The following is an 18,669-nucleotide window of genomic DNA, read 5'->3' as shown; positions in this document are numbered from 1 at the left end:
ATCCTTAAACCTAGTTACAGCGCTTTCTGAAAGACTTCTGCTGTAATGAAACTTATTCCCCACTACTGGGTAGTCCATCAGAGTAAATGTAAATGTTATTAAGAAATGATCAGACAGAAGGGGGTTTTCAGGGAATACTGTTAAGTCTTCAATTTCCATACCATAAGTCAGAACAAGATCTAAGGTATGATTAAAGTGGTGGGTGGACTCATTTACATTTTGAGCAAAGCCAATAGAGTCTAATAATAGATTAAATGCGGTGTTGAGGCTGTCATTCTCAGCATCTGTGTGGATGTTAAAATCGCCCACTATAATTATCTGAACTAAGCACTAAGTCAAACAAAAGGTCTGAAAATTCACAGAGAAACTCACAGTAACGACCAGGTGGATGATAGATAATAACAAATAAAACTGGTTTTTGGGACTTCCAATTTGGATGGACAAGACTGAGTCAAGCTTTCAAATGAATTAAAGCTCTGTCTGGGTTTTTGATTAATTAATAAGCTGGAGTGGAAGATTGCTGCTAATCCTCCGCCTCGGCCCGTGCTACGAGCATTCTGACAGTTAGTGTGACTCGGGGGTGTTGACTCATTTAAACTAACATATTCATCCTGCTGTAACCAGGTTTCTGTGAGGCAGAATAAATCAATATGTTGATCAATTATTATATCATTTAATAACTGTGACTTAGAAGAGAGAGACCTAATGTTTAATAAACCACATTTAACTGTTTTAGTCTGTGGTACAGTTGAAGGTGCTATATATATATATATATATATATATATATTTTTTATGCTTAAATAGATTTTTGCTGGTTATTGGTGGTCTGGGAGCAGGCACCGTCTCTACGGGGATGGGGTAATAAGGGGATGGCAGGGGGAGAGAAGCTGCAGAGAGGTGTGTAAGACTACAACTCATCGGTTTGAATTCGTCATTGCGGCTCAGTGTAACACTGACACTGTGCTCATTGATTTGAACTCTTCGTCACGGCTCGGTGTAATACTCATACAACAGTCATGGCGTTTAATTCCTTGTCGTGGCTCAGTGTAATACTCACACTACGCTCATCCCAGCTCAGTGTATAACTCAGACCTTGCTCACTGTTTTGAATTCCTCGTGGCTGATTTGTGTAATACTCACACCACGCTTGTCGCAGCTCAGTGTATAACTCATATCACGCTCATTGCTTTGAATTCCTCGTCACGGCTCAGTGTAATACTCACATCGTGCTTGTTGTGGCACAGTGTAAAACTCACACCATGCTCATCTCTTTGAATTCCTCGTCGTGGCTCACTGTAAGACTCACACAGCGCTCATCGGTTTGAATTCGTCATTGCTGCTCACTGTAACACTGACACTGTGCTCATCGCTATGAATTCCTCGTTGTGGCTCAGTGTAATACTTGCATCACAGTCATTGATTTAAATTCCTCTTCACGGCTCAGTGTAATACTCATACCGTGCTCATCCCTTTGAATTCCTCGCCGTGGCTCAGTCTAATACTCACACCGCGCTCGTCCCTTTGAATTCCTCATCACGGCTCAGTGTAATGCTCACACCGCGCTTGTCCCTTTGAATTTCTCATCACGGCTCAGTCTAATACTCATACCACGCTTGTCGCAGCTCAGTGTATAACTCATATCGCGCTCATTGCTTTGAATTCCTCATTGCGGCTCAGTGTAATACTCACCGCGCTTGTCCCTTTGAATTCCTCGTGGTGGCTCAGTGTAATACTCACACTACGCTCGTCCTTTTGAACTCTTCGTCGCGACTCAGTGTAATACTCACACCGTTCTCATCCCTTTGAATTCTTCGTTGTGGCTCAGTGTAATACTCACACAACAGTCATGGCATTGAATTCCTTGTTGTAGCTCAGTGTAATACTCACACCACGCTCATTGCAGCTCAGTGTATAACTCAGACTGTGCTCACTGTTTTGAATTCCTCATTGCGGCTCAGTGTAATACTCACACTGCGCTCGTCCCTTTGAATTCCTCCTGGTGGCTCAGTGTAATACTCACACCACACTCGTCCTTTTGAACTCTTCGTCGCGGGTCAGTGTAATACTCACACCACACTTGTCCCTTTGACTTCCTTGTCGCGGCTCAGCCTAATACTCACACTGCGCTCCAGTTTGAATTCCTCGTCACAGCTCAGTGTAATACTCACATCGTGCTTGTCATGGCACAGTGTAATACTCACACCATTCTCATCGCTTTGAATTCCTCATCGTAGCTCACTGTAATACTCACCCGGCACTCATTGGTTTGAATTCCTCGTCGCGGCTAAGTGTAATGCTCACACCGTGCTTGTCCCTTTGAATTCCTCTTCACAGCTCAGTGTAATACTCACACCACACTTGTCCCTTTGAATTCCTAGTTGTGGCTCAGTGTAATACTCACACCGCGCTCGTCCCTTTGAATTCCTAGTTGTGGCTCAGTGTAATACTCACACCGCTCTCGTCCCTTTGAATTCCTAGTTGTGGCTCAGTGTAATACTCACACCGTGCTCGTCCCTTTGAATTCCTAGTCGCGGCTCAGTGTAATACTCACATCGCGATCATCAATTTAAATTCTTTTGCGGCTCAGTTTAAACACTGTAGTTGTCCCTTTGAATTCCTCTTCACAGCTCAGTGTAATACTCACACCACACTTGTCCCTTTGAATTCCTAGTTGTGGCTCAGTGTAATACTCACACCGCGCTCGTCCCTTTGAATTCCTAGTTGTGGCTCAGTGTAATACTCACACCGCTCTCGTCCCTTTGAATTCCTAGTTGTGGCTCAGTGTAATACTCACACCGTGCTCGTCCCTTTGAATTCCTAGTCGTGGCTCAGTGTAATACTCACATCGCGATCATCAATTTAAATTCTTTTTGCGGCTCAGTTTAAACACTGTAGTTGTCCCTTTGAATTCCTCCTCGCGGCTCAGTGTAATACTCATACCGTGCTCATCACTTATCAGTTGCCCCAAGCGCCTTGGGGCAACTGTTTGTTGTGATTTGGCGCTATATAAATAAAATTGATTGATTGATTGATTGATTGAATTCCTCATCGTGGCTCAGTGTAATACTCACACCACACTCGTCCTTTTGAACTCTTCGTCGCGGGTCAGTGTAATACTCACACCACACTTGTCCCTTTGAATTCCTTGTCGCGGCTCAGCCTAATACTCACACTGCGCTCCAGTTTGAATTCCTCGTCACAGCTCAGTGTAATACTCACATCGTGCTTGTCATGGCACAGTGTAATACTCACACCATTCTCATCGCTTTGAATTCCTCATCGTAGCTCACTGTAATACTCACCCGGCACTCATTGGTTTGAATTCCTCGTCGCGGCTAAGTGTAATGCTCACACCGTGCTTGTCCCTTTGAATTCCTCTTCACAGCTCAGTGTAATACTCACACCACACTTGTCCCTTTGAATTCCTAGTTGTGGCTCAGTGTAATACTCACACCGCGCTCGTCCCTTTGAATTCCTAGTTGTGGCTCAGTGTAATACTCACACCGCTCTCGTCCCTTTGAATTCCTAGTTGTGGCTCAGTGTAATACTCACACCGTGCTCGTCCCTTTGAATTCCTAGTCGCGGCTCAGTGTAATACTCACATCGCGATCATCAATTTAAATTCTTTTTGCGGCTCAGTTTAAACACTGTAGTTGTCCCTTTGAATTCCTCCTCGCAGCTCAGTGTAATACTCATACCGTGCTCATCACTTATCAGTTGCCCCAAGCGCCTTGGGGCAACTGTTTGTTGTGATTTGGCGCTATATAAATAAAATTGATTGATTGATTGATTGATTGATTGAATTCCTCATCGTGGCTCAGTGTAATACTCACACCATGCTTGTCCCTTTGAATTCCTAGTCGCGGCTCAGTGTAATACTCACATCGCGATCATCAATTTAAATTCTTTTTGCGGCTCAGTTTAAACACTGTAGTTGTCCCTTTGAATTCCTCTTCACAGCTCAGTGTAATACTCACACCACACTTGTCCCTTTGAATTCCTAGTTGTGGCTCAGTGTAATACTCACACCGCGCTCGTCCCTTTGAATTCCTAGTTGTGGCTCAGTGTAATACTCACACCGCTCTCGTCCCTTTGAATTCCTAGTTGTGGCTCAGTGTAATACTCACACCGTGCTCGTCCCTTTGAATTCCTAGTCGTGGCTCAGTGTAATACTCACATCGCGATCATCAATTTAAATTCTTTTTGCGGCTCAGTTTAAACACTGTAGTTGTCCCTTTGAATTCCTCCTCGCGGCTCAGTGTAATACTCATACCGTGCTCATCACTTATCAGTTGCCCCAAGCGCCTTGGGGCAACTGTTTGTTGTGATTTGGCGCTATATAAATAAAATTGATTGATTGATTGATTGATTGAATTCCTCATCGTGGCTCAGTGTAATACTCACACCACACTCGTCCTTTTGAACTCTTCGTCGCGGGTCAGTGTAATACTCACACCACACTTGTCCCTTTGAATTCCTTGTCGCGGCTCAGCCTAATACTCACACTGCGCTCCAGTTTGAATTCCTCGTCACAGCTCAGTGTAATACTCACACCGTGCTTGTCATGGCACAGTGTAATACTCACACCATTCTCATCGCTTTGAATTCCTCATCGTAGCTCACTGTAATACTCACCCGGCACTCATTGGTTTGAATTCCTCGTCGCGGCTAAGTGTAATGCTCACACCGTGCTTGTCCCTTTGAATTCCTCTTCACAGCTCAGTGTAATACTCACACCACACTTGTCCCTTTGAATTCCTAGTTGTGGCTCAGTGTAATACTCACACCGCGCTCGTCCCTTTGAATTCCTAGTTGTGGCTCAGTGTAATACTCACACCGCTCTCGTCCCTTTGAATTCCTAGTTGTGGCTCAGTGTAATACTCACACCGTGCTCGTCCCTTTGAATTCCTAGTCGCGGCTCAGTGTAATACTCACATCGCGATCATCAATTTAAATTCTTTTTGCGGCTCAGTTTAAACACCGTAGTTGTCCCTTTGAATTCCTCCTCGCGGCTCAGTGTAATACTCATACCGTGCTCATCACTTATCAGTTGCCCCAAGCGCCTTGGGGCAACTGTTTGTTGTGATTTGGCGCTATATAAATAAAATTGATTGATTGATTGATTGATTGATTGAATTCCTCATCGTGGCTCAGTGTAATACTCACACCATGCTTGTCCCTTTGAATTCCTTGTGGCGGCTCACTGTAATACTCACATCGCGATCATCAATTTAAATTCTTTTTGCGGCTCAGTTTAAACACTGTAGTTGTCCCTTTGAATTCCTCCTCGCGGCTCAGTGTAATACTCATACCGTGCTCATCACTTATCAGTTGCCCCAAGCGCCTTGGGGCAACTGTTTGTTGTGATTTGGCGCTATATAAATAAAATTGATTGATTGATTGATTGATTGATTGATTGAATTCCTCATCGTGGCTCAGTGTAATACTCACACCACGCTCATCGCTTTGAATTCCTCATCGCGGCTCAGTGTAATACTCACACCGTGCTTGTCCCTTTGAATTCCTTGTGGCGGCTCACTGTAATACTCATGCCACGCTCATCGCTTTGAATTCCTCATCGCGGCTCAGTGTAATACTCACACCGTGCTTGTCCCTTTGAATTCCTTGTGGCGGCTCACTGTAATACTCATGCCACGCTCATCGCTTTGAATTCCTCATCGCGGCTCAGTGTAATACTCACACCGTGCTTGTCCCTTTGAATTCCTTGTGGTGGCTCAGTGTAATACTCACACCATTCTCATCGCTTTGAATTCCTCATCGTAGCTCACTGTAATACTCACCCGGCACTCATTGGTTTGAATTCCTCGTCGCGGCTAAGTGTAATGCTCACACCGTGCTTGTCCCTTTGAATTCCTCTTCACAGCTCAGTGTAATACTCACACCACACTTGTCCCTTTGAATTCCTAGTTGTGGCTCAGTGTAATACTCACACCATTCTCATCGCTTTGAATTCCTCATCGTAGCTCACTGTAATACTCACCCGGCACTCATTGGTTTGAATTCCTCTTCACAGCTCAGTGTAATACTCACACCACACTTGTCCCTTTGAATTCCTAGTTGTGGCTCAGTGTAATACTCACACTGCGCTCGTCCCTTTGAATTCCTCCTGGTGGCTCAGTGTAATACTCACACCACACTCGTCCTTTTGAACTCTTCGTCGCGGGTCAGTGTAATACTCACACCACACTTGTCCCTTTGACTTCCTTGTCGCGGCTCAGCCTAATACTCACACTGCGCTCCAGTTTGAATTCCTCGTCACAGCTCAGTGTAATACTCACATCGTGCTTGTCATGGCACAGTGTAATACTCACACCATTCTCATCGCTTTGAATTCCTCATCGTAGCTCACTGTAATACTCACCCGGCACTCATTGGTTTGAATTCCTCGTCGCGGCTAAGTGTAATGCTCACACCGTGCTTGTCCCTTTGAATTCCTCTTCACAGCTCAGTGTAATACTCACACCACACTTGTCCCTTTGAATTCCTAGTTGTGGCTCAGTGTAATACTCACACCGCGCTCGTCCCTTTGAATTCCTAGTTGTGGCTCAGTGTAATACTCACACCGCTCTCGTCCCTTTGAATTCCTAGTTGTGGCTCAGTGTAATACTCACACCGTGCTCGTCCCTTTGAATTCCTAGTCGCGGCTCAGTGTAATACTCACATCGCGATCATCAATTTAAATTCTTTTTGCGGCTCAGTTTAAACACTGTAGTTGTCCCTTTGAATTCCTCTTCACAGCTCAGTGTAATACTCACACCACACTTGTCCCTTTGAATTCCTAGTTGTGGCTCAGTGTAATACTCACACCGCGCTCGTCCCTTTGAATTCCTAGTTGTGGCTCAGTGTAATACTCACACCGCTCTCGTCCCTTTGAATTCCTAGTTGTGGCTCAGTGTAATACTCACACCGTGCTCGTCCCTTTGAATTCCTAGTCGTGGCTCAGTGTAATACTCACATCGCGATCATCAATTTAAATTCTTTTTGCGGCTCAGTTTAAACACTGTAGTTGTCCCTTTGAATTCCTCCTCGCGGCTCAGTGTAATACTCATACCGTGCTCATCACTTATCAGTTGCCCCAAGCGCCTTGGGGCAACTGTTTGTTGTGATTTGGCGCTATATAAATAAAATTGATTGATTGATTGATTGATTGAATTCCTCATCGTGGCTCAGTGTAATACTCACACCACACTCGTCCTTTTGAACTCTTCGTCGCGGGTCAGTGTAATACTCACACCACACTTGTCCCTTTGAATTCCTTGTCGCGGCTCAGCCTAATACTCACACTGCGCTCCAGTTTGAATTCCTCGTCACAGCTCAGTGTAATACTCACATCGTGCTTGTCATGGCACAGTGTAATACTCACACCATTCTCATCGCTTTGAATTCCTCATCGTAGCTCACTGTAATACTCACCCGGCACTCATTGGTTTGAATTCCTCGTCGCGGCTAAGTGTAATGCTCACACCGTGCTTGTCCCTTTGAATTCCTCTTCACAGCTCAGTGTAATACTCACACCACACTTGTCCCTTTGAATTCCTAGTTGTGGCTCAGTGTAATACTCACACCGCGCTCGTCCCTTTGAATTCCTAGTTGTGGCTCAGTGTAATACTCACACCGCTCTCGTCCCTTTGAATTCCTAGTTGTGGCTCAGTGTAATACTCACACCGTGCTCGTCCCTTTGAATTCCTAGTCGCGGCTCAGTGTAATACTCACATCGCGATCATCAATTTAAATTCTTTTTGCGGCTCAGTTTAAACACCGTAGTTGTCCCTTTGAATTCCTCCTCGCGGCTCAGTGTAATACTCATACCGTGCTCATCACTTATCAGTTGCCCCAAGCGCCTTGGGGCAACTGTTTGTTGTGATTTGGCGCTATATAAATAAAATTGATTGATTGATTGATTGATTGATTGAATTCCTCATCGTGGCTCAGTGTAATACTCACACCATGCTTGTCCCTTTGAATTCCTTGTGGCGGCTCACTGTAATACTCACATCGCGATCATCAATTTAAATTCTTTTTGCGGCTCAGTTTAAACACTGTAGTTGTCCCTTTGAATTCCTCCTCGCGGCTCAGTGTAATACTCATACCGTGCTCATCACTTATCAGTTGCCCCAAGCGCCTTGGGGCAACTGTTTGTTGTGATTTGGCGCTATATAAATAAAATTGATTGATTGATTGATTGATTGATTGAATTCCTCATCGTGGCTCAGTGTAATACTCACACCACGCTCATCGCTTTGAATTCCTCATCGCGGCTCAGTGTAATACTCACACCGTGCTTGTCCCTTTGAATTCCTTGTGGCGGCTCACTGTAATACTCATGCCACGCTCATCGCTTTGAATTCCTCATCGCGGCTCAGTGTAATACTCACACCGTGCTTGTCCCTTTGAATTCCTTGTGGCGGCTCACTGTAATACTCATGCCACGCTCATCGCTTTGAATTCCTCATCGCGGCTCAGTGTAATACTCACACCGTGCTTGTCCCTTTGAATTCCTTGTGGTGGCTCAGTGTAATACTCACACCATTCTCATCGCTTTGAATTCCTCATCGTAGCTCACTGTAATACTCACCCGGCACTCATTGGTTTGAATTCCTCGTCGCGGCTAAGTGTAATGCTCACACCGTGCTTGTCCCTTTGAATTCCTCTTCACAGCTCAGTGTAATACTCACACCACACTTGTCCCTTTGAATTCCTAGTTGTGGCTCAGTGTAATACTCACACCATTCTCATCGCTTTGAATTCCTCATCGTAGCTCACTGTAATACTCACCCGGCACTCATTGGTTTGAATTCCTCTTCACAGCTCAGTGTAATACTCACACCACACTTGTCCCTTTGAATTCCTAGTTGTGGCTCAGTGTAATACTCACACTGCGCTCGTCCCTTTGAATTCCTCCTGGTGGCTCAGTGTAATACTCACACCACACTCGTCCTTTTGAACTCTTCGTCGCGGGTCAGTGTAATACTCACACCACACTTGTCCCTTTGACTTCCTTGTCGCGGCTCAGCCTAATACTCTCACTGCGCTCCAGTTTGAATTCCTCGTCACAGCTCAGTGTAATACTCACATCGTGCTTGTCATGGCACAGTGTAATACTCACACCATTCTCATCGCTTTGAATTCCTCATCGTAGCTCACTGTAATACTCACCCGGCACTCATTGGTTTGAATTCCTCGTCGCGGCTAAGTGTAATGCTCACACCGTGCTTGTCCCTTTGAATTCCTCTTCACAGCTCAGTGTAATACTCACACCACACTTGTCCCTTTGAATTCCTAGTTGTGGCTCAGTGTAATACTCACACCGCGCTCGTCCCTTTGAATTCCTAGTTGTGGCTCAGTGTAATACTCACACCGCTCTCGTCCCTTTGAATTCCTAGTTGTGGCTCAGTGTAATACTCACACCGTGCTCGTCCCTTTGAATTCCTAGTCGCGGCTCAGTGTAATACTCACATCGCGATCATCAATTTAAATTCTTTTTGCGGCTCAGTTTAAACACTGTAGTTGTCCCTTTGAATTCCTCTTCACAGCTCAGTGTAATACTCACACCACACTTGTCCCTTTGAATTCCTAGTTGTGGCTCAGTGTAATACTCACACCGCGCTCGTCCCTTTGAATTCCTAGTTGTGGCTCAGTGTAATACTCACACCGCTCTCGTCCCTTTGAATTCCTAGTTGTGGCTCAGTGTAATACTCACACCGTGCTCGTCCCTTTGAATTCCTAGTCGTGGCTCAGTGTAATACTCACATCGCGATCATCAATTTAAATTCTTTTTGCGGCTCAGTTTAAACACTGTAGTTGTCCCTTTGAATTCCTCCTCGCGGCTCAGTGTAATACTCATACCGTGCTCATCACTTATCAGTTGCCCCAAGCGCCTTGGGGCAACTGTTTGTTGTGATTTGGCGCTATATAAATAAAATTGATTGATTGATTGATTGATTGAATTCCTCATCGTGGCTCAGTGTAATACTCACACCACACTCGTCCTTTTGAACTCTTCGTCGCGGGTCAGTGTAATACTCACACCACACTTGTCCCTTTGAATTCCTTGTCGCGGCTCAGCCTAATACTCACACTGCGCTCCAGTTTGAATTCCTCGTCACAGCTCAGTGTAATACTCACATCGTGCTTGTCATGGCACAGTGTAATACTCACACCATTCTCATCGCTTTGAATTCCTCATCGTAGCTCACTGTAATACTCACCCGGCACTCATTGGTTTGAATTCCTCGTCGCGGCTAAGTGTAATGCTCACACCGTGCTTGTCCCTTTGAATTCCTCTTCACAGCTCAGTGTAATACTCACACCACACTTGTCCCTTTGAATTCCTAGTTGTGGCTCAGTGTAATACTCACACCGCGCTCGTCCCTTTGAATTCCTAGTTGTGGCTCAGTGTAATACTCACACCGCTCTCGTCCCTTTGAATTCCTAGTTGTGGCTCAGTGTAATACTCACACCGTGCTCGTCCCTTTGAATTCCTAGTCGCGGCTCAGTGTAATACTCACATCGCGATCATCAATTTAAATTCTTTTTGCGGCTCAGTTTAAACACCGTAGTTGTCCCTTTGAATTCCTCCTCGCGGCTCAGTGTAATACTCATACCGTGCTCATCACTTATCAGTTGCCCCAAGCGCCTTGGGGCAACTGTTTGTTGTGATTTGGCGCTATATAAATAAAATTGATTGATTGATTGATTGATTGATTGATTGAATTCCTCATCGTGGCTCAGTGTAATACTCACACCATGCTTGTCCCTTTGAATTCCTTGTGGCGGCTCACTGTAATACTCACATCGCGATCATCAATTTAAATTCTTTTTGCGGCTCAGTTTAAACACTGTAGTTGTCCCTTTGAATTCCTCCTCGCGGCTCAGTGTAATACTCATACCGTGCTCATCACTTATCAGTTGCCCCAAGCGCCTTGGGGCAACTGTTTGTTGTGATTTGGCGCTATATAAATAAAATTGATTGATTGATTGATTGATTGATTGAATTCCTCATCGTGGCTCAGTGTAATACTCACACCACGCTCATCGCTTTGAATTCCTCATCGCGGCTCAGTGTAATACTCACACCGTGCTTGTCCCTTTGAATTCCTTGTGGCGGCTCACTGTAATACTCATGCCACGCTCATCGCTTTGAATTCCTCATCGCGGCTCAGTGTAATACTCACACCGTGCTTGTCCCTTTGAATTCCTTGTGGCGGCTCACTGTAATACTCATGCCACGCTCATCGCTTTGAATTCCTCATCGCGGCTCAGTGTAATACTCACACCGTGCTTGTCCCTTTGAATTCCTTGTGGTGGCTCAGTGTAATACTCACACCATTCTCATCGCTTTGAATTCCTCATCGTAGCTCACTGTAATACTCACCCGGCACTCATTGGTTTGAATTCCTCGTCGCGGCTAAGTGTAATGCTCACACCGTGCTTGTCCCTTTGAATTCCTCTTCACAGCTCAGTGTAATACTCACACCACACTTGTCCCTTTGAATTCCTAGTTGTGGCTCAGTGTAATACTCACACCATTCTCATCGCTTTGAATTCCTCATCGTAGCTCACTGTAATACTCACCCGGCACTCATTGGTTTGAATTCCTCTTCACAGCTCAGTGTAATACTCACACCACACTTGTCCCTTTGAATTCCTAGTTGTGGCTCAGTGTAATACTCACACTGCGCTCGTCCCTTTGAATTCCTCCTGGTGGCTCAGTGTAATACTCACACCACACTCGTCCTTTTGAACTCTTCGTCGCGGGTCAGTGTAATACTCACACCACACTTGTCCCTTTGACTTCCTTGTCGCGGCTCAGCCTAATACTCACACTGCGCTCCAGTTTGAATTCCTCGTCACAGCTCAGTGTAATACTCACATCGTGCTTGTCATGGCACAGTGTAATACTCACACCATTCTCATCGCTTTGAATTCCTCATCGTAGCTCACTGTAATACTCACCCGGCACTCATTGGTTTGAATTCCTCGTCGCGGCTAAGTGTAATGCTCACACCGTGCTTGTCCCTTTGAATTCCTCTTCACAGCTCAGTGTAATACTCACACCACACTTGTCCCTTTGAATTCCTAGTTGTGGCTCAGTGTAATACTCACACCGCGCTCGTCCCTTTGAATTCCTAGTTGTGGCTCAGTGTAATACTCACACCGCTCTCGTCCCTTTGAATTCCTAGTTGTGGCTCAGTGTAATACTCACACCGTGCTCGTCCCTTTGAATTCCTAGTCGCGGCTCAGTGTAATACTCACATCGCGATCATCAATTTAAATTCTTTTTGCGGCTCAGTTTAAACACTGTAGTTGTCCCTTTGAATTCCTCTTCACAGCTCAGTGTAATACTCACACCACACTTGTCCCTTTGAATTCCTAGTTGTGGCTCAGTGTAATACTCACACCGCGCTCGTCCCTTTGAATTCCTAGTTGTGGCTCAGTGTAATACTCACACCGCTCTCGTCCCTTTGAATTCCTAGTTGTGGCTCAGTGTAATACTCACACCGTGCTCGTCCCTTTGAATTCCTAGTCGTGGCTCAGTGTAATACTCACATCGCGATCATCAATTTAAATTCTTTTTGCGGCTCAGTTTAAACACTGTAGTTGTCCCTTTGCATTCCTCCTCGCGGCTCAGTGTAATACTCATACCGTGCTCATCACTTATCAGTTGCCCCAAGCGCCTTGGGGCAACTGTTTGTTGTGATTTGGCGCTATATAAATAAAATTGATTGATTGATTGATTGATTGAATTCCTCATCGTGGCTCAGTGTAATACTCACACCACACTCGTCCTTTTGAACTCTTCGTCGCGGGTCAGTGTAATACTCACACCACACTTGTCCCTTTGAATTCCTTGTCGCGGCTCAGCCTAATACTCACACTGCGCTCCAGTTTGAATTCCTCGTCACAGCTCAGTGTAATACTCACATCGTGCTTGTCATGGCACAGTGTAATACTCACACCATTCTCATCGCTTTGAATTCCTCATCGTAGCTCACTGTAATACTCACCCGGCACTCATTGGTTTGAATTCCTCGTCGCGGCTAAGTGTAATGCTCACACCGTGCTTGTCCCTTTGAATTCCTCTTCACAGCTCAGTGTAATACTCACACCACACTTGTCCCTTTGAATTCCTAGTTGTGGCTCAGTGTAATACTCACACCGCGCTCGTCCCTTTGAATTCCTAGTTGTGGCTCAGTGTAATACTCACACCGCTCTCGTCCCTTTGAATTCCTAGTTGTGGCTCAGTGTAATACTCACACCGTGCTCGTCCCTTTGAATTCCTAGTCGCGGCTCAGTGTAATACTCACATCGCGATCATCAATTTAAATTCTTTTTGCGGCTCAGTTTAAACACCGTAGTTGTCCCTTTGAATTCCTCCTCGCGGCTCAGTGTAATACTCATACCGTGCTCATCACTTATCAGTTGCCCCAAGCGCCTTGGGGCAACTGTTTGTTGTGATTTGGCGCTATATAAATAAAATTGATTGATTGATTGATTGATTGATTGAATTCCTCATCGTGGCTCAGTGTAATACTCACACCATGCTTGTCCCTTTGAATTCCTTGTGGCGGCTCACTGTAATACTCACATCGCGATCATCAATTTAAATTCTTTTTGCGGCTCAGTTTAAACACTGTAGTTGTCCCTTTGAATTCCTCCTCGCGGCTCAGTGTAATACTCATACCGTGCTCATCACTTATCAGTTGCCCCAAGCGCCTTGGGGCAACTGTTTGTTGTGATTTGGCGCTATATAAATAAAATTGATTGATTGATTGATTGATTGATTGAATTCCTCATCGTGGCTCAGTGTAATACTCACACCACGCTCATCGCTTTGAATTCCTCATCGCGGCTCAGTGTAATACTCACACCGTGCTTGTCCCTTTGAATTCCTTGTGGCGGCTCACTGTAATACTCATGCCACGCTCATCGCTTTGAATTCCTCATCGCGGCTCAGTGTAATACTCACACCGTGCTTGTCCCTTTGAATTCCTTGTGGCGGCTCACTGTAATACTCATGCCACGCTCATCGCTTTGAATTCCTCATCGCGGCTCAGTGTAATACTCACACCGTGCTTGTCCCTTTGAATTCCTTGTGGTGGCTCAGTGTAATACTCACACCATTCTCATCGCTTTGAATTCCTCATCGTAGCTCACTGTAATACTCACCCGGCACTCATTGGTTTGAATTCCTCGTCGCGGCTAAGTGTAATGCTCACACCGTGCTTGTCCCTTTGAATTCCTCTTCACAGCTCAGTGTAATACTCACACCACACTTGTCCCTTTGAATTCCTAGTTGTGGCTCAGTGTAATACTCACACCATTCTCATCGCTTTGAATTCCTCATCGTAGCTCACTGTAATACTCACCCGGCACTCATTGGTTTGAATTCCTCGTCGCGGCTAAGTGTAATGCTCACACCGTGCTTGTCCCTTTGAATTCCTCTTCACAGCTCAGTGTAATACTCACACCACACTTGTCCCTTTGAATTCCTAGTTGTGGCTCAGTGTAATACTCACACCGCGCTCGTCCCTTTGAATTCCTAGTTGTGGCTCAGTGTAATACTCACACCGCTCTCGTCCCTTTGAATTCCTAGTTGTGGCTCAGTGTAATACTCACACCGCGCTCGTCCCTTTGAATTCCTAGTCGCGGCTCAGTGTAATACTCACATCGCGATCATCAATTTAAATTATTTTTGTGGCTCAGTTTAAACACCGTAGTTGTCCCTTTGAATTCCTCCTCGCGGCTCAGTGTAATGCTCACATCACACTCGTCCCTTTGAATTTATCGTCGCGGTTCAGCGTTATACTCACATCATACTCATCCCTTTGAATTCCTCGTCGCGGCTCAGTGTAATGCTCATACTACGCCCATCCATTTGAATTCCTTGTGGCGGCTCAGTGTAATACTCACACACCAGTCATGGAGTTGAATTCTTTGTCATGGCTCAGTGTAATACTCACACCACGCTCGTCACAGCTCAGTGTATAACTCACACCGTGCTCACTGTTTTGAATTCCTCGTCGCGGCTCAGTGTAATGCTCACACACGCTTGTCCCTTTGAATTTCTAGTGGCGGCTCAGTATAATACTCACACCGCGCTCATCCCTTTGAATTCCTCGTGGTGGCTCAGTGTAATACACCGCGCTCGTCCCTTTGAATTTCTCATCGCGGTTCAGTGTAATACTCACACCATGCTCGTCCCTAGTCGTGGCTCAGTGTAATACTCACACCACGTTTGTCCCTTTGAATTCCTCATCGCAACTCAGTGTAATACTCACACTGCGCTCATCCCTTTGAATTCCTCGTCGCGGCTCAGTGGCATACTCACACTGCGCTTGTCCCTTTGAATTCCTTGTGGCGGCTCACTGTAATACTCATGCCACGCTCATCGCTTTGAATTCCTCATCGCGGCTCAGTGTAATACTCACACCGTGCTTGTCCCTTTGAATTCCTTGTGGTGGCTCAGTGTAATACTCACACCGTGCTCATCGCTTTGAACTCTTCATCGCGGCTCAGTGTAATACTCACACAACAGTCATGGTGTTTAATTCCATGTCGTGGCTCAGTGTAATACTCACACCACACTCATCGCAGTTCAGTGTATAACTCAGACCGTGCTCACTGTTTTGAATTCCTAGTTGTGGCTCAGTGTAATACTCACACCGCGCTCGTCCCTTTGAATTCCTAGTCGCGGCTCAGTGTAATACTCACACCACGTTTGTCCCTTTGAATTCCTCATCGCAACTCAGTGTAATAATCACACCGCGCTCGTCCCTTTGAATTCCTCGCCGTGGCTCAGTCTAATACTCACACCACGCTCGTCCCTTTGAATTCCTCATCGCGGCTCAGTGTAATGCTCATACCGCGCTTGTCCCTTTGAATTCCTCTTCACAGCTCAGTGTAATAGTCACACCACACTTGTCCCTTTGAATTCCTCGTCGTGGTTCAGTCTAATACTCACACCGCGCTCGTCCCTTTGAATTTCTCATCACGGCTCAGTCTAATACTCACACCACGCTTGTCGCAGCTCAGTGTATAACTCATATCGCGCTCATTGCTTTGAATTCCTCATTGCGGCTCAGTGTAATACTCACCGCGCTTGTCCCTTTGAATTCCTCGTGGTGGCTCAGTGTAATACTCACACTACGCTCGTCCTTATGAACTCTTCGTCGCAACTCAGTGTAATACTCACACCGTTCTCATCCCTTTGAATTCTTCGTTGTGGCTCAGTGTAATACTCACACACCAGTCATGGAGTTGAATTCTTTGTCATGGCTCAGTGTAATACTCACACCACGCTCGTCGCAGCTCAGTGTATAACTCACACCGTGCTTACTGTTTTGAATTCCTCGTCGCGGCTCAGTGTAATGCTCACACCACGCTTGTCCCTTTGAATTCCTAGTCGTGGCTCAGTGTAATACTCACACCACGTTTGTCCCTTTGAATTCCTCATCGCAATTCAGTGTAATACTCACACTGCGCTCGTCCCTTTGAATTCCTAGTCGCGGCTCAGTGTAATACTCACACCACGTTTGTCCCTTTGAATTCCTCATCGCAACTCAGTGTAATACTCACACTGCGCTCGTCCCTTTGAATTCCTCGTCGCGGCTCAGTGTCATACTCACACTGCGCTCGTCCCTTTGAATTCCTCGTTGCGGCTCAGTGTCATACTCACACTGCGCTCGTCCCTTTGAATTCCTCATCGTGGCTCAGTGTAATACTCACACTGCACTCACTCTCGTGTCCTCGACATTACAGGTGTCCTTTTGCTGTCGTTGTTTTTTTAGGTTCCAGTCATCTTCATCTCTCCCGTTAGATACTTCGGCACTCATTTCACTTCCTGCCCCATCACTTCCCTGTGACACCCAGAACCAGCCAGCTCTCATCAAATGTCTTCAACATCACACACCCGAGCCAACACATTAACCTTTGACCGCACCGCTTGACATCACAGTGCAGTCTGTGCAGCAGTGCCACCTGGTGGCTGTGATTGGGAACTTAAAGAGGCAAAGCTTTTGCCTCCTGTGGATCAACTCTGTATTTAAATGTTTTCTTTTATTGTTTGTGACGTTCAAACAAACAGACTAAGGAAATAAAGCATTTTAAAATGACCATTGAACATCAAGTTACTACAGCCCATTATGACATCATCACACCTCTGTGACATCATCAAAACAAGCTCATCAAGTTACTCCACTTTAGACACCTGACGGAGTTCCAAAGATGTTTAACAAGAAGAGGAACCAAAGAGAACCACAAGGAGAACCACTGAGAACTATGATCTGCTAATGGACTCAAATGGCTCAAAGCAAACAAAGCTTCTGGATCTGAACCAGAACAATGTGTCAACAGTGAACCAAAACCTTCCAGTGTGTCATGCTTCACATGTTGTGGGTGCAGCAGTGGTTCACGTCACCACATCACAACAAGAAGGTTGTGGGTGTGATTCCAACTCATCTTCCTGTCTGGAGTTGAAGCAACAGTTAGTGAATAATTAACTGTCTTTTGGTCACTTCTGCAAAATGTTTGTAGGTTTAACGTCGCTGTCACTTTCTAAAGCTTCAAATAAATAAATACTTTAAAACAAAGCATAAATGCTCTGTGCTGACCTTTGACCTTTGTTTGGAATCAGAAAGGTCATCATGCAGGTTGAGCTGCCGACATAAAAACTTTAAGAACAAAATGCAGCAGGTTCACAAAGAAGAGAAAATGTAAACAACATTGTGAACAAGCTTCACAGACTGAAGCTTTGATTCACGAGCTGCAAGCTGTCGTTATGATGTCTCAGCAAAAAAGGAGCGACAAAATACCACAAACTGACCTGAGATCAGGAACAGTGTCTTCATAGTGTTCAGACGAGAGGTTGAAAGAAAACTTCTGCTGTTGTTTCTTTCTCAGCTTCGTCATTTCCGCATTTTTCACAACGATAAAAAAAGACAGAGATCAGGAACAGTGTCTTCATCATGTTTGGAAGAAAAGACAAACTTGTGCTTCTGTTTCTTTCTCAACTTTTTCATTTCCTCAATTTTCCCTTTGACTGAAAAAAATCAAATGTGACTGTGACACTCAGAGTACATATACTGCAAATACTACTGCAATACTGCAGGAAACAAAATACTGCAAATACTACTGAAATATTGCAGGAAGCAAACACTGCAAATATTACTGAAATACTACAGGAAACAAACTCCTGCAAATACTACTGCAATAATGCAGAAATCAAATACTGCAAATACTACTGCGATACTACAGGAATCAAACACTGCAAATGCTACTGCAATACCACAGGAAAGAAAATCCTGCAATTATTACAGAAATACTGCAGGAAACAAACCCTGCAAATATTACTGAAATAGTACAGGAAATAAAATACTGCAAGTACTACTGGAATACTGCAGGAAACAAAATACTGCAAATACTACTGCAATATTAAAAGATTCATAAGTTGTAAATACTACTGCAATGCTGCAGGAAACAAATATTTTGAATATTGCTACAGTTTGAAAAGGAATAAAATGAAGAAGGAAGACTTTCATGTGTTGTGTGGGCCGCCAGAAGAGGAGGTACTGCTGGCCCACCACCAGAGGGCGCCCTGTCTGAAGTGCGGGCTTCAGGCACGAGAGGGCGCTGCCGCCCCACAAGAGC

General features: G+C 45.2%; 1 protein-coding gene across 1 annotated transcript in view; it reads right to left on the bottom strand.

The window, feature by feature from the left end:
* LOC117509053 overlaps nt 1-18,334 on the bottom strand; it is a 41,683-nt gene extending 23,349 nt beyond the window's left edge. The window contains exon 1 of the mRNA XM_034168863.1: nt 17,846-18,334. Within this exon, the coding sequence (XP_034024754.1) occupies nt 17,846-17,870 (25 nt within the window). The 5' untranslated portion in view covers nt 17,871-18,334. The remainder of the gene's footprint in view (nt 1-17,845) is intronic.
* Nucleotides 18,335-18,669: the final 335 nt, after the last annotated feature.

Source organism: Thalassophryne amazonica, chromosome 4 (genome assembly GCF_902500255.1).
Source record: "Thalassophryne amazonica chromosome 4, fThaAma1.1, whole genome shotgun sequence".
Lineage (NCBI taxonomy): Eukaryota > Metazoa > Chordata > Actinopteri > Batrachoidiformes > Batrachoididae > Thalassophryne > Thalassophryne amazonica.
The sequence above is the reverse complement of the archived record's forward strand: the minus strand, read 5'-3'. Positions and strand labels throughout refer to the sequence as shown.